Source organism: Rattus norvegicus, chromosome 11, assembly GCF_036323735.1.
Source record: "Rattus norvegicus strain BN/NHsdMcwi chromosome 11, GRCr8, whole genome shotgun sequence".
NCBI classification, from domain to species: domain Eukaryota; kingdom Metazoa; phylum Chordata; class Mammalia; order Rodentia; family Muridae; genus Rattus; species Rattus norvegicus.
The window spans coordinates 48,147,865-48,168,069 of record NC_086029.1 but is presented as its reverse complement, the minus strand read 5'-3'; the positions used below and the strand labels follow the sequence as shown (position 1 = coordinate 48,168,069).

General features: G+C 47.8%; 1 protein-coding gene across 11 annotated transcripts in view; it reads left to right on the top strand.

Moving 5' to 3' along the window:
* The window catches only part of Erg (ETS transcription factor ERG), a 222,324-nt gene extending 202,403 nt beyond the window's left edge, over positions 1-19,921 (top strand). For 5 of the 11 annotated variants that reach the window (XM_039087928.1, XM_039087929.2, XM_006248142.5 and 2 more), the window contains 5 exons: positions 1,670-1,741; positions 9,195-9,263; positions 9,874-9,930; positions 10,521-10,568; positions 17,828-19,921. In XM_039087928.1, coding sequence (XP_038943856.1) covers positions 1,670-1,741; positions 9,195-9,263; positions 9,874-9,930; positions 10,521-10,568; positions 17,828-18,348 — 767 coding nt within the window. In that variant the 3' untranslated portion in view covers positions 18,349-19,921. 11 annotated transcript variants of the gene reach the window in all.
* The last annotated feature ends 284 nt before the right edge of the window (positions 19,922-20,205 follow it).

Genomic DNA, 20,205 nt, shown 5'->3' with positions numbered 1-20,205 from the left:
ATGCAGGAGTGAAGCCATCGGGCATCTAAACACTTTGCCTTATGTTCACCATAATCCCAGGGCCATAAAAGGATGTTTTTAAAACTAATTGCACGAGTTTAGTACCATTCTGATTCCCCGGCATGCCCCAGTGCACCAGTGTCGTTGCTATGGAGGCCGAAGGTCCCTGGTATAAAGGGCCCCACGGACCTGTTGCTTTCCGTGCTCCTTGGTAAAGCAGTGTTTTCTACACTTGATCTTAGCCAAAAGGCCGAGAAGCGATAGCAGTGTTTTCTAGAACTCCTTGGTATTTCACAGACAGCTTTGGGTGTTGGAGTTGCCTTGGTTTTTAACTTCTGCACAGATTTGTGTGTTTGCAAAGGGCAGTGGAAGGAGTATTTCACACTTTACGCAAACCGGAGGGAAGCTCTTCTGCCACTTTGGAGAATACACAACTGGTCCCTGATCCAGCACCTGCCTTCCTGTCTCTAACGACAGGTTCTGTCTACTCTCGTGTCTGTCTCATGCCTGAGCCTTGCGGGACTTGACAAGACACTTGGTCCTGATTAACCTCCCTCCATCTCTTGGGGTTCTCTGTGTGTAAACATGTTACTTACGCTCCAGGTCCACATCTACCTCCCATTCTGAGGGCGTCACTGGTGGATGGGCAGCCACTTGCTGATCACCTACTGGATTAGCCAAGGACCACTTCCCACCACACCCTACAGGCACCCAGCTAGAGATGAAAAGCAGCAGGAGCTGGGAAACCTCTTGTCCCTCTCAGACAGGCAAGCCCAACCATGGCAGATCTCCCTGAGGGAGCGAGATAGCAGCTCACCGCTCATTCTCCTTTTACTTTAAAATGCCCGACATCCTATGATTTCAGCCCCAGTCTGCTTATTTGTAGTAAGTAGCCTTGGTTTTCAGTGTTCACCACCAGCGTGCTTTTTAAAACATGATGCAAGGTGTTCTAAGCTCCTCCTCCCTGACCTTTATCGAATGTGCCAATGGTCTTGTGGCCAAAATTAGCGAAGAACTTGGTAGACTCATCCTGTCCAGGAAACACCCAAGAGCCGCATGGAGTCCTATGTTCCCTGTTAGAAATTCTTTAACAGTGACTTAAAAATTCCACCAAAGCCCAGAATCCATAGATTTTTATTATAGCTAAATATAGAGGTCAATCAAAGGACAAGGTTGATAAATTTCTAAAGGACTGAATGACAAAGGGGAGATTGCTTCATCTGGGGAGATGACCACTGATCGGAGAAAACACGGAAAATCGTGTATTCGAGTGGAGAGGTGGATTAATTTTGAAGATACTCCATGTAGTCTTAGGCAAAGTGTGTATACTCCTTTCCAAGATCAGTTAAAAAAAATACTTTGTGAATCACATGCGATTTGTAACAAATGAATATCTGTGCCACAGATAATTTTTAATAAAGTAAGATTGTTGGTGGGACACAGGTGGGGGGCTCTGTCAAGAATCCCACAAAGAAATGATAAATAAACACAGCACAATAGTCCACGCCTGAGGGAGACAAACTCATGTCTGAGCAGGGCTCCTGCCTGCTGGGAGCTCCACCAAAGTTTCAAGGCCCCCCACCCCCTGACATCACAGGTCGAGGCACTGTTGCTCAGGTCAAAAGTCACCACTGAGGACCTTCACGCTTTGTTTTCCTTTTGTCTGCAGGGGGTGCAGCTTTTATTTTCCCCAATACTTCAGTATATCCCGAAGCCACGCAGAGAATTACAACTAGGCCAGGTACGCTAACACCCCGGTGTGATGATTGCTTCATTGAGAGACTCCCAGGTGCCCTGCTTAGACCCAGGGCCCCAGCCCGTGACCCCAGGAGCATGTCCCGGACCTGAAAGAGGGCAGTGCTCACTATAGCCAGTCTTTTCTCTGCCCCTGTCGAAGGGCAACTGAGATTCAGAGATGCTGCGTTCCAGCCAATACCTAGGATAGGGACCCCTTGTGCTCCCAGTTAGAGGAGGATTGATGGGCAGTCAGTCTGTCCTTCTGTGGGGAGAAAGCAATTCCCAAATCGCTCATGACCAATTCTCATCACTCCACGAGAAGCCATTTTTCAGAGGAGAAGCATCTGGCATATGATATTAACACTGGAGTCATACTTTATGTCTCTCCTGATGATTGGATTAGGTAATTAATTTACATATCACTCATGCAGAAGTAAACATTTACCTAATGCCAGGCACCAAGCTAGCCTCTGGGAGTGGAAAGCTGAACCAGACTCCAAGTGGTGCCTGTCTTTGGAAAGCTCGCCCGCACATTCCACTAGGCTTGTGGGTTGGTTGAGCGCCTCGTCTGGGTCTGACATGGGGGAGCCGCAGGGAGTAGTAGGAAGGCTTTTAGCACGACGTTCTAGGAGATAATTCAGTGGTGTTAACTCGGCGCCAGAGACAGTCAGTGTTTCGTATGAAGCAGTAGGAGCTGGCAATGGAGGCCCTGCCTAGAGTCCAGAGGCCCGGGTGTGGACAGTCAGGCTCACATGAACACAGTCAGGATGCCTCCAGGGGACTGGCAAGACCTCAGAGGAGAAATCAGTGTTTTCCAGGGAGAGGACACTGAACTGGGGATATATCACCCTGACACACCACCCCTTCTTGGGGACTGTGACTGCCCTGTAAGTCAGAACTCCTCATGGTAGCCTGAACACTGTGGGGATCCCAGTTCCAGGAGGTGCACTGGATTTCCCAGACTCCTACCTTGGTCCGGCAAGCATATCTTCCCCAACCTATGCTACCCCACCTTGACGGTTTGCATGGCCAGCCTGCATGAGTCTAGCTGATGTAGTCCCAGGCTCTGGAGCTCTTTCTTTTGAGGGAGGAAGATACAGTAGCTGGCTGAGAACTGGCTGAATCCTGGTAACACTTCCTGGGGTTCTTCACGCCTGACCCCTGCTCTGAAGCCACGAAGCTTTGGGGTGATGTTAGGCTAATGATCTCTTCTCTGATCTGAGAAAGCTTGCTTCTTTGTTCCTAGAAACCAGGAGAAAGTCCCCAAAGTCCTCTAAGTCCCCTGCCATGTTAGAGCTCGAAAAAGTAATGGACCAGATCCAGTGTGTGCCCTAAACTCTTAACAGCTCCAGGAGAAGCACCAAGAGCATTAAGGAGGAGGAGCTCAGGCACCCTCCTTTCCCCGGCTCCAGGACTTCCCGAACATGCTACCTACATGCGTGTCTCATGCCACACAGGGGAGACTGTGAATGGTAATGGATGATTTGGGAGCATTTTTAAAAAGGCTTCTACCCAGAGCTAAAAATAAATAAATAAAAAGCTCCCTGCGGAACATTCTGGTCTTTAAGATTAATTAGTCAATTTAAAAATTACGTTTCTTTAAAGCCACCTCGGGAATGCTGTTGGCTGAGTTTCAAGGCCAGGGTGTTCGAGCCACTGCAGTAAACAGGTTGGCAAGACAGGACGAGGGCCCCCCACCCCCGTCTGCAGCGCTCACAGGGTGGTGCTGTCACTGTCTAGGTTCGTTTTCTTCACCAATTAAGAAATTAAAAGGAGGGGTTGGGGACTTAGCTCAGTGGTAGAGCGCTTGCCTAGCAAGCACAAGGCCCTGGGTTCAGTCCTCAGCTCCGAGAAAAAGAAAAAAAAAAAGAAATTAAAAGGCAGGGAGTACTAGAGCCAGCAGCAGCAGCAGCAGCAGGGGAAGTCTCAAACACAGCAGATGGAGAATCAGCCGACAGAGAAAGACTTTTATCAGAGGTGAGGAACAACTCAGTGAGGCACAGAGAGATGGACCCTCTGTGGAGCAGGGCAAGGAGGCTTCTTAGTCTGGTGACAGAGACTGGTGTCCCCACTCCTTATGTGTCCTTATCTGTGGCATTTCTTTAGCTTAGCACTGTGCACAGAGGCCGGTAAGCACCCAGGGCTGACCCCAGAGCAAGCCAGGCTCCTAGGTAATTAGTCCATGTAGACTCCCGTCTGATCTTCCCTACACTGGAGCTGTCTCACCACAGATTCCCTGCAAGAAAAACCCACAAGTCTTCATGTCCTGAGATTAAAGATGGTCTTCTCATTCTTTCTGTGGGTTACCTCTGCTCAGACCTGCCACCTTCAGAATCTGGATGCCAGGTGCTTCATCCCTCCTAGTCTCCTTCTGCCTCCTGTCACCTACTTCTGAGATACCAACCCAATCTTTCCCTTTTGAATGGCCAACATCTGTAAGGGATTACTTACTCAAGAGCTGTGCGGCTGTCCTTTTGCGTCAGCTCAGGGTTAGGCAGGGCTGTCCAGCCCTGTGGCCTTGCAGGTTGTGACCCATGGATTTGGTTCCCCTCCTGCCTTCCTGTCTCGTCCATCTCTTGTCACGCTCATTGCTTTGCTTCCCATAGTACTAGGGTGAAACTGTAGCTTCTTCCTCTCACCTTCATTGAGTCAACATCTAGAGTCCCTCCATTAGGATGCTGGCACATCGCGTCCTTGAGTTCCGTGGCTTGGTAGTCATTCTTTTGGGATGCTGTCTACATTTCTCAGGCTCTCTGTAGTTATTACCTCCCCAAACTCTTCTCCCCAGCTCCTCCGTACAAATTATTCTCTTCCCAAGTCATCTTCTTTTGAAGCCACAGACCCTTGAGGTCTCAGGTTAGTGTGCTAGCCACACTACCTTATAAGGCAGCATATGACCTTACGATATGCTATCTAGACTGCCCTCTCAGGAGGTGGTCACAGGAAATCGAGTCTAGTACCTAGGAGACATCACACAGGCCATTCTGTCCCTCCGCCATCATCACCATGATAGCCATATAGATCAGTAGGGCCTATAGATTACAGATCAATACACACCAAGCATGTTACCAGAAGTAATCGGAGAGTGTAACCTCTACATTTGGCTTTAAGTAGAGTGTGGACTTGAATCTAGTGCCTTTTGGGGGATTCCTCCATGGAACCTTGAAAGTGCTATTGAACACGACTGAGCCACGTGAGGCCACAGCTGTTGCACACTTCAGTCGGGTACGATGTAGACCTTAGACCTTAGCAGTTGGCTTATTCTTGGCTTGTCTCAAGTTCCTGAACAGCCCCAGAGATTTGCGAGCATAGTTAAAAATCCCATAACCATCAACTACCAACACACTCTCCATGTGTTTGATATAAAGTCAAAGAAAAATTTAGAAAGTTTTGGATGGAGAAGAAAATCGAGGTTAGTTCCTTTAAGGCTAAATCCAAAAATTCCTGTTTTCCAGAGCTTTATTGATTGGCTCTACACAGTAAGTGCCTTCCTACTTTGTCTCTCTCATTAGCATCAAGTTCATGAGAGGAGGCCTGTCCATTCCTTCCCATCCCCTTCCTTCCCCAAGGGATCACCAGAGATGCCCTGTAGATATGGCACATGGTGTAGCTACTGCAGAATGAGGGAGAATGCTTCAAGAGCCAGATTCTGTCCTCTGAAATGCAAGTGACTCTGTGGAGGCCACTGGAGCTGGAAAGCCTCACCAGTGATATGAGCCAAAGGAGAATGAGATTTAGTAGAACTTACCCCTCACCAGGGACAGGGACCGGATCTGAATGATCCTCTGGTGTCTTAGGAAGAATGTGGTCGGAAGGTCCATTACAGAACCAGAAACTGATCCTAGCTCCCTGAAAGTTCACGAAGCTACTATGTGTAGGTGCCTACATCAGACGAGTTCTGCCTTTGTACATCCGTGTCATTTCCATAGGGATCGTGGTATGTACCATACTTCTACAGCCACCCCAAGCTGGCTGAAAGATTGCTTTAATATGGCTGCTGTCTTTGCAATCGCTTTTCAGCAGCTACACTAGCAGAAAGTGGCCCCCCTGTGCACAAATGTGTGACAAAGGCAGCTCAAAGGGAATGAAGTGGGCGTTGAGCTGCTCACCAGAACTAAGTTAAAAATATGTTATTTATTAAAAATCCTATGCCCTTCTTTCAGAATGAGTAGCAAAGGTTCATGGGTAGTGATCGTCTAAGCAGCCAGCAGTAGAGGCATGAGCACTGACTCTGCCACCACCCCGATTGTCCTGCATCCCTAGAAATGTCCAAGGTCAGCATTTCCCAAGGTCGCCTCCCCTGGGAGGGGGCTTTAGTGTCACAGCATGTGACCGGTAGCCGATAAGGAAATGTTGGCACAGACTTTCATGAAAGTGAAGGAGACCGGCATATCTACCGGGGCAGCGTGTTTGCGGACATGCTAATCACTGTCCAGGCCGACACCCCAAAGGCTTGGCTGAGCGTTCGGCTCAGTCCAGTGGTTGCGATTTCCAAGGGAGGACGGAACGTGATTACTCATCTTTCCACGGGTTTTATGAATCAAGAGTTTCTAAACATTCGTTATAGCATGCTCTGTAGTGCTTTCCCCAGCCACGTTCTCCAGTCTCCAAGCGTTTATGACTAACGCTTACCTTTCCGGTCCTTCTAGCCGTGTTCTGCCTCCTCGGCCCCAGTAGGTCCCTCTAGAACCTTCCACACTAGACAGTTACAGATTTATAGGTATATCTGTCTAGTCTGGCTAGCTTTCCTGAAGTCGTTATCTTTGAGAATTCTTACAAGAGTAGTGGGAATCTTTCCGAGATGGCTTTTGTTGACAGTAGCATGCGGGTGAGTGGCCTGGGGCCTTGTCAAAACCCTGGCTTTAGTCTTCAGGTTCAGGGTAAGAGTCTGCATTTCCAACCCTCAAGCGTGTCTTTGGCTGATGATTTAGGGAACACACTTTGAGAAGCCAGGATCTAGGGTATAGTCCTGTGATAACCCCACTTTCCTTTGGTAATTGGGCCTTTGCTGGTGTGTCCATCTACCCCTGGACCAGGTGGGAGACCTCACTTGCTGGCTGTTCTTTCTAAAATGATTTCTGTAATAAAGCTCTGGCTAACCACTTTTTGAAAAATACATATTCTCGCATTTTATGTATTGGGGGGGGTAGGTGGGTTGGGAGTGTGTGCACATGTCATGCAAGTACAGGTCAGAGGTCAACTTAGCGGAGTTGACCGTCTCCTTCTGCCATCCAGGTTCCAGGAATCAAACTCAGGTCATAAGACTTGGATGCAAGCACCTTTGCCCGCTGAACTATCTCTCTGAATCCTCCTGGTTTTAGAAAGAAAACTGTAGCAGGTTGACAATCTGTTTTCAAAATGTTCCCAGGGATGTAAGGCAAAATTTAGTTGTAAATTGATCGCAGCTAGAGATTTCATTCCCACATGCTGTCCCAACTCTAGAAAAGCTGAAGGTCCCAGAATGCAAACCGGCCCCCGAGAGGCAACAGTGGAGTTTTAAGAAGGAAAACGGCCTAGCTCTCCCGAAGCCCAGGAGGGTAGAGTTTCACAGACCACACGAGTTGTCGTGCTTCCAGCCAAACAGACTGATTGAATTAGGCCTTTCTGCGTTAGATTTCATGTTGTTCTCTCTGGGATAGGAACATTGGAAGGGGCACACTATGCAACATAGTGGGGTCCTTTGAAAGCTGATTCATCAGATTGCCCATTTTAAGTAAGGTTAAATGATTTGCCTAAAGAGAGGCCCTGAAATAATTGTACCACTCTGTCCTCTGAGTGAGAGACCCACAGCCAGCCCCTGGTGTCAGCGGAAGCAAGCCTCCTGGAATATGGGACTATGGCTTTCAGGGCCTCTAGAACAGCATTTGAGACACTGAACTGAGACCCATCAACCAAAGAAGTTTTGTTTTTAATCCATTTAACGTCTTGCTTTTGTTCTGAGAAAGGGTCTGACCCTGCGGCCCAGACTGATCTTGAACTTAGGGCAATCCTCCTGCCTCAGCCTCCCAAGTGCCAGTATGACCAGGTCTTTTTGAGACAGTGTCTCATGTTATCCAGGATGGCCTCAGACATTCTATGTAACCGAGGAAGACTCTGAGCTGATTTCTCCTGCCTCTGCTTCCCGAGTGTTGGAATCACAGGCGTGAGCTACCACCCCTGGAGCCCAGTTTTGGAACGGCTCTGTTATAGAGTTGTATGTAGCAAGAGCGCTCACTTGTCTGGTTGAAAAGAGGGAGAAAAGCAATGCTTCTAGGATGTATTTATGAAAGAAAATTGAGGTGATATAAATGCTTAGTTATTGGTGAAAGAACGTACATGGAGAATACAGAACTTCAGTCACTAAGTTTGCAAAGGTGGTATGTGATGAGGGTTCATGGCATAAGGGACGTGGTGCATAAATACTTAGAAATAATTGACACGCACTTACACTTGGTCACGGCTAATGTGTTGTAGGATGATCTTTTCAGTCTTGAATTTTTTATGCAGTTCGTTTTCGGGAGATACTAAATCTTCTTAGAAAATGAGAAACAGGGGCCTTTTGCCTAGAAAAATAACTAGGCCAATTAAGACCGACAATATAAATGGATAAGATTATCAAGGGGAAATGAAGGGACGTCCAGGGAAGCAGCTCACTGGAGGGTAAGAAAGCAGTTCTCCTCTCTAAGAGGAGTAGAGAACACAGGAGCATGAATGTCCCCAGGTGGGGTGGGGTACGGGGGTTGGGGATGATCTAGGCAAGAATCAATGTCTTCACACCAGTCACTGGCTCTGACCTAGATGAGTTCTGAGATGATGAAAGCGTAGACGCCAGTGGGCCCTAGGATCAGTCAGGCTGTGAAAGAGATCTGTCCTGGGATCTTGGTTTCTCATTGCAGGAAAAGACTTTAGGAGAGTCAGCAGGAGGGGCTGGAGAGATGGCTCAGCTGGCGAAGTGCTTGCTTTGCAAGCATGGAGACCTGATTGATCCCAAGTTTCCGTGTGTGCACTGGGTGACATGTGCCTCGTCAGCTGAGCTGAATCAGCAAGCCCCAGATGAGCCCCAATGCCCCGGTGACCAAAGCAGCTTCAGGAAGGAGGGCAGTTGAGGACAGTGTCCAGGTTGACCTCTCTATCCTCTACATGCATGCGTAACTATTTATCTGTCATACATGTGTAACACAAATCAACACACACACACACACACACACACACACACACACACACACACACACACACCCCACAGAGTCAACAAGCAAGGTCTAGAAGAATCTACCAATGAGAGTCTTCAGCTAAATGGAGGAGAGAATTTTAGAAAAATAAAATATACACTATATGAACTATGCAAAGTACATTTTATAGGTAAAACCTGTTGATTTTTTTAATTGCTTTTGAATTTTATTCATTATTTATTCTAAGAAACAAAATAAATCTGTCATAGAAAGTAATTGGTTTTTAGTCCATGTATCTGTTTTTTACAGATTTACCTTATGAGCCTCCCAGGAGATCAACCTGGACCGGCCACAGCCACCCCACCCCTCAGTCCAAAGGTACAGGCTCAGTCCCCACTGCCTTGATCGGCATGTCCCAAGGCAGGGGTGACTACAGCCAGAATGAATTATAATCTCAGTGTTTGATCTGAGGTCTTCCCAACAGAGAGCGGGCTCCTTCTATTCATGATACAACATGTGTAATCTTTAAGCATGATGAGTCTTTTTGATCGAGATGTAACCTACTTTTATAAAAAAAAAAAAGACTGTATCAGCAATTCTCATGGTGGACAAAGGAAGTTTCAGGAGATGTTTATGCACTGCTGATTTCCTTGCTGTGGCTCTGCTTGGCTTTCCCTCTTCCCTGGCACTTTCCCCACTCACCGTGGCCCATTTCATTCTCCTTTGTGAGTCAGCTCGAGTTTCTTTTTATTATGTTTAGAAGCAATGGCTACATTAGATTGTTTAAATCATTGGAAACATTTTAGAATGTTTATATTTGATTTTGTTAGAGGGGGCAGTTTCTTCTTACCACAAATGCTTCTTGTTATAGAATAAGTTTACTATCTCGACAATTAATTGATTATAAAGTAAATGGCACCGAAGACGTGCAGTCTTTTATCTGAATTGTGGCTAATAGTCTTTTTTTTTTAATTCTTGCATTTTTCAGCTGCCCAGCCATCTCCCTCCACAGTGCCCAAAACTGAAGACCAGCGTCCTCAGTTAGGTGCGTTTCAGAAACTGTCTTGGGAACCCTAAGAAAAGTTACAGGCTCAGACAGGAGTTTCTAAAGTGTGTCCCCTTTAAAATGAACTTCATAACTGTCATGTATTTAAAATGAGGACTAGACCAGTAGCTGCTCATTTGGAAGGACTTTACTAAAATTCTGAGATTTTACTAAAGCTCCTCTAAAATCTGTAAGTTGAACATGGGCAAACCACTCTTTGCATGAAGGCTATGCCCTGGGGAGCTGTAAATTACGTTGACTCTCCATGGTGTGCATCCTAATGCCTGTGTCTGTCAGGTCTAAGGTAGAAAAACAGTGGGATGGTGATCTTGAACACCCTGGCCCTTACAGCCCCAGGTCCAACTTTGCCCCAGTTAGATTGTGGGGTTTATGGACTGTGGTTGATGGTGGGAATATCAGACCTCAAGGTTTTCTATCAACTATGATGCTTCCAGCTAGAAACTCTCCTGAGGTCCTATGTGATATCTTCTCCTGTGGGAGGTAAAGGCAGGAATTTGGGAGGTAGGAACATTTTCACCTCTGTGCACATAGCTCTGTCTAGCAGCCTGACTTATCTTCTTCTACCCTAGATCCTTACCAGATCCTGGGACCCACCAGTAGTCGCCTTGCTAATCCAGGTGAGTTGTCACTTGTGATCTGCTCTACCGCTGCTTTTGAATCTGGAACAGTTTCAGAAATGTGTGCTGATGAGAAACTTTTCCAACCGAGGAACTTGGCTTTCAGCTCTCCTTTCACTGGACTATTTTATTTGCCTTCAAGAATAGATCAGGTATAAATTAAGATTTTAGCGTAGCCAAGAAGATTATAACCTAATTGAGTTTATAATGTTTCTCTAGGGTGAGTGCAACAAAGTAACAGCCTGAGTTCGGCTTAGTAATTTAGTAACTCTGTGTCTTGGCTAGCTCTGGAGACTGGTTATCTGAGGCCAGCAGGAGGAGGCTTCTGAATTGTGAGGAGGGGATCTGCCCTCAGCCTTCCTCCCTGGCTTCAGGATGGGCAGCATCTCCCTGTGCTTCCTTCATTGTCTTTCTTCTCTATGCCTCTGTGTCCAGACTTCCCCGTGTGCGTGTGTGTACACGTGTGTGGTGTGTGCGTGTGTGCGTGTGTGTGTTTGCTCATCTGTGTGGAAGCTGGAGGATAACCTTTGGTGTTAGGGTATCAATCCATCCACAATCTATCCACAATTCATCCACAATACCACACTATCTACTCCTTTTAGTTTTTAAAGACAGGCTCTCTCATGCCTGGAATTGTGCAAGCAGTCTAGGCCAGCTGTCCAGTGAGTCCCAGGGATCTAACTGTCTCTGCCTCATGACATGCTATGGTGTTTGGCTTTTTAAAATCTAGGTTTTCAAGATCAGACTCAGACATCTCAGACTTTTCCAGTCACACTGGAATATGGAATATGGGCTTCTTCGGTAGGCCTTGTCTGTTTTGATCACCTCTGTGAAATACTCTAAAACAAGGATTACTAGAAGCTAGTGGGGATTCAGCTTTCAATGTATGAATTTTAGGGGACAGTACCCAGCCTATTACTGAGGAGGTTCAATAACTGACGTTTTAAAGGGATAAGCTCATGACCATCAGAGTCCAGGTGTGGTCATCCATGAGGATGTGTTTCTGAATCAGATGCAGGGAGAGAGAAAACAGGCTCTTCATCGATACCTGGCTGCGAGCCTTCTTCACCTGTCCTCACAGGTCGACGGGTGCCAGCTAGCTTGCTCTATGTGTTAGGATTCAGATCAGAACCAGCTGTGCTGGCACCGAACCCCGGGTGCCACGGCATCTGCTTCATATTCTCAGCTGTAAATTTGATGCCAAGATGTCACGGCCACGCTGTAAGTACAGGCTGGAGTTTCTGTCTCACAAACCTCAAGCCAAGCAGGGCTTGGGAAACATGAAAATTCAGATGCTCTCATCGTACGCGTCCCCACGAGAGAATCCGTACTCCGAGAACGTGCAATGCCATCATTGTTGAGCAACAGAGCCTGCCGTGAAATTGTGATTATTGCTGATTAATTCAGTAAACATGTTCTGAGCAGCCCTGCAAGCGAGGGGGCTCTTTTCCTCCATCGTTTTAGCCCAGTGCACACACTGGGTGCGGAAACCTTGTTTGCTTATCAGTGCGTCCCCCGTCCCTAGGGTGACAAGATGCAGTTCGCCCCAGGTGCTGTCACCTCGTGGAGAGAAGGGCACAGGCAGACACAATGCTGCACAGCCCATGGAGTCACTCAGTGGCCAGGTCTTCCAATCAGACATGGCTTGTGCTCCCCTCAGGCACCCTGTGTAACTGTGCAGTTGCCATTCCAATGCCCATAGTGGCTACTCAGCTACGGGGACAGACAGAGTGCCTACTGTGTGGTTGTGAGGACTGAGTTTGAATCCCCAACACCGTAGGAAAGCCAGCTATGTAGGATGGATGTGTATTTCTAGTCCTCCTGTTACAAGAAGGGAGGTAGAGATGGGAAAGTCCACAGGAGCTCACTGGGATGGCTTGGATTATACAGCTGTGAAGAACGGGTGCCTCAGACAAGGCAAGAAGGAGACCCAATGTTATCTCTCTCCTTTCCACAGGCGTGTCTGCACTTGTGCACACGTGAACACACATGTGTACACACATGAAGATTTGGTGGCATGGCCCTTCTTGGTGGTGGTGATAGCTAGGCTTTAGAAGGGCTAGTCCGGCACCACCATTCAGGTTAGATTAGAAAGATGCACTCGGAGGCCCCAGGCTCTGGGAACGCCAGCCTATGCCATGAAATAGCAAGCCGGAAGCTCCCACTCAAGGGCATGCTCATGCCTGGGGTTCCCGTCAGGCGCTGTATGGCCCGGAACATTGTTGTTTCCATCCTATAGAAGAAGAGTCGGGGACTCTGAGGTATCAGGAGCTTTTCCTGTGTCAAACAGAAAGGAGGCTCAGCCCGGGACCTGAGTTCTCTGAAGTCTGATTTTGTTTTCTTCTTCTTTTTCTTTTTACACTCCTGGAAAATGAGTTTGAAGGGAGGAGGGAAGCTTTGGAAAACATGATCCGTGGGTACTTTTATTTAACTTTTGTACAACAGTTGAGGTTGGAGGGATGAGCGTGAGGAAGAAGAGGGGAGAAAAGGACAAGGCTTAAGAGCAAGAAAAGACGGAAGGAAGGAAGGAAGGAAGGAAGGAAGGGAGGGAGGGAGGGAGGAAGGAAGGAAGGGAGGGAGGGAGGAAAGAAAGAAGGAGGGAGGGAGGGAGGGAGGAAGGAAAGAAAGAAGGAGGGAGGGAGGGAGGGAGGGAGGAAAGAAAGAAGGAGGGAGGGAGGGAGGGAGGGAGGGAGGGAGGGAGGGAGGGAGGGAGGGAGGAAGGCAGGCAGGCAGGCAGCAAGCTGCTTCAGGCAAACGAACTCACTGGAATCTGGAGAGTGAAAGGGACTGACTCCACATATGAGTACATCAATGAACAATTCATTCATTGTAAGCTTTTGTTCACCAAATATTAGAGCCTCTGATGTCATAAAGCAAGCAGTAAAAACCATAAACAGCCACATAGGTCCTGACACAGTCACATTGTGGGACTTCTATACTCTGCCTGCTCTCATGTTTAGACACTTCTCCCATATGAAGCCAAGGAAAGACATTGCAGAATTGAAATGTACTACGGATGAACTGGAATATACATACGTGTGTGTGTGTGTGTGTGTGTGTGTGTGTGTGTGTGTGTGAAATAGTCCACTCAACACACTATTGGGTTATTTGGTTTTTGTTCTTTTGCTTTTCTTCTTCTGAGTATCATGGTGGAAACTTCTTCAAAAATTTTCATCCATTTTTAATGAAAAGATTTTACTATACAATGTGATTTTTTTTTAAAAAAAAATGTTGAGTGTATGTGCCATGTGAGTTCATGGGCACCATGTTCATGTAGGCACCCTTAAAAGACAGAAGAGGGTGTCGGGTCTCCTTGAACTGGAGTTATAGGTGACTGTAGTGGTCCTTACATGGCTGAGGGAGGACCAGCCAATTCTTTTAACTCCTGAGTCATTTATCAACACATGCCCTACATATGCATTCGTGAGCTGATGTCAGTGTGTGGACATCCCGTCGTCTCCGCTCCAAATATGCATCTGGTGTGTGCTTTGAACAGTTATTTTTCCTGCTGAGAAAGGTGTGTCCTGGCATTCCTACCTTATGAATCAGTAGGGAGCCACCAGCTCCTCTACATTCCATCAGAACTGCTGATCACCGAGCTCCTGGGATGGACTCCAAGTCCCTTCCTGTGGAGCAGCCTTTCTCGAGTCCTGTCCGGTGGCCAGGCATTCCGTAAGATGCCTCCAGCTCCTTGAGAAGGGGCAGAGCCATTTCAGAGAAGATTTGCCAGTTGTTAGGACGTGAAAGCCTGTTACATTCAGGAGAGGGCCGAACAATTTGTAGACCCGAGAGAGGACAGCCTAGGGAGGACCATCGGACTGCAGAGTCATGTGTAGGCATGTGTAAGAGTATCAGCCTGAAGTTTGACCTCTGCTGACCTGGGCATAATGGCCTGTCCGCTCATGCACCTGTTTCCACAGAACTGTGTATTAAACATGATTTTTCAGGGATTAAATACACTGTCACCTATGAGTATTTATAGCCGTGGGTAGCCCTGGTGAGCTAGCCCTGAGAACCAGCCCAATCCAAGCTTCTGCCTGGTCAGTGTGGTGCCCTGGATAGGCAACTGCTTTTGGCTACGTCCTGCCTGTCAGGGAGGAGGACTGACCCTGGAATCCCAGACAAGCCACTGTGCCTATCTGGCATCTACATGGCTTCTGCGCATCTGAACCCCAGTCCTCACATTTGCATGGTGAGAGCTTAAAGATCTGGACCATCTCCCAGCCACAACCTTGTCTTTTCTTACTGGTTTGGCTGGCGAGTGACCCCCCCCCCCAACCCTCACTAGGCTTTGTGTCAGGGTTCTATTCTGTATTCACAGTGCACCCCATCACACCGAAAACGGCACAGCCCAGGTGGTCGTGGCAATTTAGTAAATTGCCTTTGAACTGTTGGCTAGCACTAACTCATTTAACTTACCTGGTGATGGTTCCTCAGTACCTCTACCCTAGTAGGCTTGAGAACGATTGCTCAGTGAGAACATGTGTGGCCTAATTGAATTTAGAGATTGGCCAACCTCTGCTGTTTATAGTGTTTACCTGAGCCTTTGTTGGTTTTCACAGCTAGTTTCATTTTCTCGCTCTCAGGCCAATGGATTTTGCTTCTAGAAATCTTCTGGGGAGGCTTGGCAGGCTTGTCTTCAGCCGTGAGCCCTGTGTCTTCCTGGCTAATAAGTAAAGTAAAACAGCCTAGGGCAATGTGAGTCCATCTGTCCTCCAAGCTTTGAGCTCCCTGTGCGGGTTGCATGTTTCTGGCTCTTCAGGAGTGAGGGAGACAGGAGACTCTCCCCACCCCCCGCCTCCCTCCTCCACACGCTCATAAGGGAAGTGGCTGAGGGACAGATTCCCAAAGACGATGCCAATGTTTGAACAGATAGCAAGTGTTATTTGTTCTGTGTATTTGTACGAAATCTGTAGGGTGGCTCTCTCGCTATGGGAGGAAGTTGACACTAAATATTTATTTTCCAGCAACTGTCCATGTTTGGAGTGAGGCATATGTTAGACTGTTAAATCCAAAACCCACAGCTTCTCCTATTCCCAGGTCATCTGTGGAATTCTTTTCTCAAGTTTTAATCCTTTGGTTACAATCTATATACGAAAACCATATGGCTCTCTTGCTCTGCCTTTATATCTTCCAATGCATATTAATGAGCCGTTGAGGCAGCAGCCCGCCCGCCCGCCTGCCCGCCCTCCATTGAGGACGGTTTGTATGCGTTGCCCTGCAACAGCACCGGCTCCCATCCCGACAAGCTACAAGCTGCTAATACATCACAAATGTGTCGCTTGACTGAAAACAACCCTTTCCACAACATCGCCAAAAGAGGCTGACCTTTCTCACCATGCTGCCGCATGGGCAGATCCACAGACACGCCTTTCCACGTAGCCCGCATAGACAAGACCATCAGGCAGTGTACAGAGGGCGTCAGTGGGAAGGGTGGGGAGAAAGAGAGTCCATAACTGAATCTTACGTTCCATCAGTTCCCTGAATAAGTGACAGTCTCACCATCGATCACACCTATTGTGTTCCTTATCATAGCATAAACGATGATCTTTCTGATAATGAGCCCAAGGCAGCGGTGCTTCCCTGGAGTCTGGGAAGAGAGCTTTGCCTCCCGCTCACTTTAAAACTAAAGCACATGCCATATAACGTTGTTTCTCCTAGTACCCAACATGACTGTGACTCAGGGCGCAAACAGTAGACAGACCTGGAGTGTCCTGTAGTTCCCTCTGTCCACCTGGCCTGTAGTATCTGGGTGGCATACGCCTGTCCAGCTAAGTGTATCTCTGGAGAAGTAGGAAGCCAAGGGACAGAGCAGAGCAGTACAGAAAAGCCCTGGGTTCAGAGCCTACCTATTCGCTGTAAAAATCCAAGACTCCTTGGACCTGTGAGACACGGTGGCTACAATGATATGCTTACACTTTTCTCTGAGAAGACATGAGAGTCAGAGGCATGGCTCAGCCAGCCAGGCGCTTGTGTTACAAACACTAGGAACTGAGTTTGATCTCCAGACGCCATGTCAAAGTGAAGAAAACAAACAAAAGAACAAACACAAAGACCTCAGTGTGGTTGTGAACATACCCAGTGGTGAGGCAGCCTAGGCTAATGGAAACCCCAAGCCATCAAGCGAGCCTGTCTTAAAAAACAAGGTCGGACAATATAACCAAATTTCCTTTTTACCTTTACATGCATACACACACACACACACACACACACACACACACACACACACACACACTGCTCATTCTGACTGAGCCAGGGTCGCTTAGATTCCAAAGCATTCCACCCGTAGCCAGTTGTCTTTTAGAAGCACTGTGGTGCATGGGTTTCTGTCAGGGTGCATTTGACCCAGGACTGGGAATAGGTGATCTTAGTTTGAGACAGAGCCAGTTCTTTTTTCTGAACTTCCTCATTTTGAGAGGGTTAATTCTGTCCTAGGAAAAGTTCTGACAGAGTTGCCATCTGAGCGCCAGCCAGATCTTATGTTAGAAATAACAGTGTTTACTTCCGCTCTCTATTTGCTTTTCCATAAATCGTAGGTGTTCATTTCCTAAATCTGACTTTTGTTATTTCACTCTACCCGGCCAATATAAATGGTGGCAGGCCATTATGGCCTTCCACAGAGTGGCCTTTTCCGCCTCCCAGGATGGGAAAAAGTAGCTCATTCATTCTCCTGCAAACAGGGGTGCTCTCTGAAAGATGCCCAGCGTAGAAGGAAACATGCCAAACTTTGCCCTGTGTGTGTGGTGTGTGTGTGTGTGTGCGTGCGTGTGTGTGTGTGTGTGTGTATGGAGAACTTGGGTCTCTGAGGCCAGTATGAGAGCGATCGGGGACTGCCATCAAGGCCAAGTGTCCTAGAAGTGGAGGCAGAGATAAGGACACCCAAGGGATGGCTCCATTCTCAGAAGGAAGCAGCATTGGGCAGGAGGAAGGCTGAGTAGCCTCCAGCCTTCTTAAAGCTGAGCCACCGTGTGCTAGCCTGGCTCCTAAGGAGCTATGGGGCGCAAGCAGCATTCAGAATCAGGGTGTCCTGTGGTCCCCTTCATCAGTGTGGCCTGGCACATCTGGGTGTGGAGCATTTCCTGTCCAGCCAACGTTTGCTCTCTAGATAAATAAGGAGCCAAGAATCAAAAGAAGCAACAGCCCAGAAGCAGATATATGGGGCCAGGGTCGGGGACAAGACCTGATCAGGAGGTCTGCCCTCGAAGGGTGAGCCTCCTGAGTTTGGTTCTCACTGGCTTTGTGTTCCTCCTGATCATTAGGTAGTGGCCAGATCCAGCTGTGGCAGTTCCTGCTAGAACTCCTGTCTGACAGCTCCAACTCCAACTGCATCACCTGGGAAGGCACCAACGGGGAGTTCAAGATGACAGACCCGGATGAGGTGGCTCGGCGCTGGGGGGAGCGGAAGAGCAAGCCCAACATGAACTATGACAAACTCAGCCGTGCCCTCCGCTACTACTACGACAAAAACATCATGACCAAGGTGCATGGGAAGCGCTATGCCTACAAGTTTGACTTCCACGGGATTGCCCAGGCCCTGCAGCCCCATCCCCCCGAGTCGTCCCTGTACAAGTACCCCTCCGACCTGCCGTACATGGGCTCCTATCACACCCACCCCCAGAAGATGAACTTTGTGGCTCCCCACCCTCCGGCCCTCCCAGTCACATCTTCCAGTTTCTTTGCTACCCCGAACCCATACTGGAATTCGCCGACTGGGGGCATCTACCCGAACACTAGGCTCCCAGCCAGCCATATGCCCTCTCACCTGGGCACCTACTACTAGAGACCAGATAGAGGCCTTTCCCAACAGTGCACAATCGCCTAGCAATCACCACAAACTCAGAGAACACAAATCGAAAGTGCCTCCTGAGGAATGGAAACGGTTGGCCAGAGCTGGGGAAGGAAGCCGGGGAAAGAAAACCAAAGACTCACAGGGGAGGGTGGGCACCACCCAAGTATTACTACAGAAATAGAAGAAGCTCAAAATATACTGTACATGGACATATAACCTGTGGTCCACCCTTGTCAAAGACATTGTATGTAGAAAAGCGTGACCGAGAAGAACAACTGTCCAAGGAAGTGGCCTTAAGTAGTGTACAAACTGTAGAGTGTGGGACCTTGCTTGTACCAGGATTCAGTGAGAGCAATAGAACCATAACAGTCTTGGCCTAGCACACCATCACGTGTGATGACATTTGAAGGGAAACTACCTGTGTTTAAAAACAGAAAAAAACATATCCAAACCAAATAAGAAGAGGAAAAAAAAAAAAAGATGGCGGCCCCTCCACAGACCACAATGGCTGTGGATTTTCTTGGCTGGCATTTGCTGTTTTCATTGAAATCAGGTTCGTTCCATTTGATAGGGAGCTGCCAGCTCTGTCAAACTGTGAAGATGACCCAGCGTCTCATCACCTTTTCAGTATTACGGGAAATGTGGGCCATGTGGTGGGCGGGGAATGTATGTGCATGTTGTTGTGAGTATGTGATCATAGAAGAAAGACTGAAACGGAGGAAGAGATAGAGGATCAGGGGTTGGGGAGGGAGTTAAGGGAGAGGAGGAAGTGGAAGAGGAAGAGGAGGAGGGAGGAGGAGAAAGGGGGAGGAAGAAAAGGAGGAAGAGGAGAAAGGAGGAGGAAGAAAAGGAGAAAATGAGGAAGAGAAGGAAAAGAAGAAAAGAAGGGGGAGGAAGAGGAGAAGGAGGAAGAGGAAGAGAGGAAGAGAAGCAAGCTGCTCAAGCCACCACAGCTGAATTTAGGACATCTTGGGACCAAAGAGCATGAGTCAAGATGTTTGATGCTGCCAGGGTTGTAAGAAAGGACACAGATTTGTGGAGGACTGGGAGCAGTAGTATTCAGAACCAAAAATATGTCTCTTTGTGAAAAGGAAATCATAACTGGAATTGTCTGATATTTAAAAAATTCAGGACCTCAGTATTCAATGGAGGCTTTGTCCTTCACAGGGGGCAGTTGAGAGGTGACCTTGGTGGCTACCATGGTCAGAGACCACACAGGCATTGTGGGTAGGTGGGCTCCAGTTTTCCTTAATGAGTCGCGAACGCTGTGCGTTCGTCAGAACGAAGTCTACAAGTCAATGGTTTTTTTCTTTTTATATAATAATTATATAACTTATGCATTTATACACTACGAGTTGACCTCGGCCAGCCAAAGACACCACACACACACACACACACACACACACACACACACACACACACACAAAAGAGACAATCAAACATATGATGTGGCCTTGAATTTTAACTCTGTAATGCTTAATGTTTACAATATGAAGTTACTAGTTCTTAGAATGCAGAATGTATGTTAATAAAAATGAGCTTGGCCTCTCATGGCGAACCAGAATGGCCGTGGCGTCCATTTGTACTTCTTTGCTGATGAACAGTTGCCTAGCAGAAACTTCACTGACTCCTGGGGTTTGTGGAACAGTCTTAGTTTGTCCAAGAATGTGAACAGATGGGAGTCATACAGATGGGGCGTGACTCAAGCACACGAGCAGCATGGACCAACTGACTCCCACGAGCTCTCTCTCATTTTCAGCCAATACGGAAAGAGCACAGGGCCTCCATGATTGCTCCGAGCAGGTAAAGAGGCCTCCACAGCTCAGGCTGTCACCGAGGAATTCCATT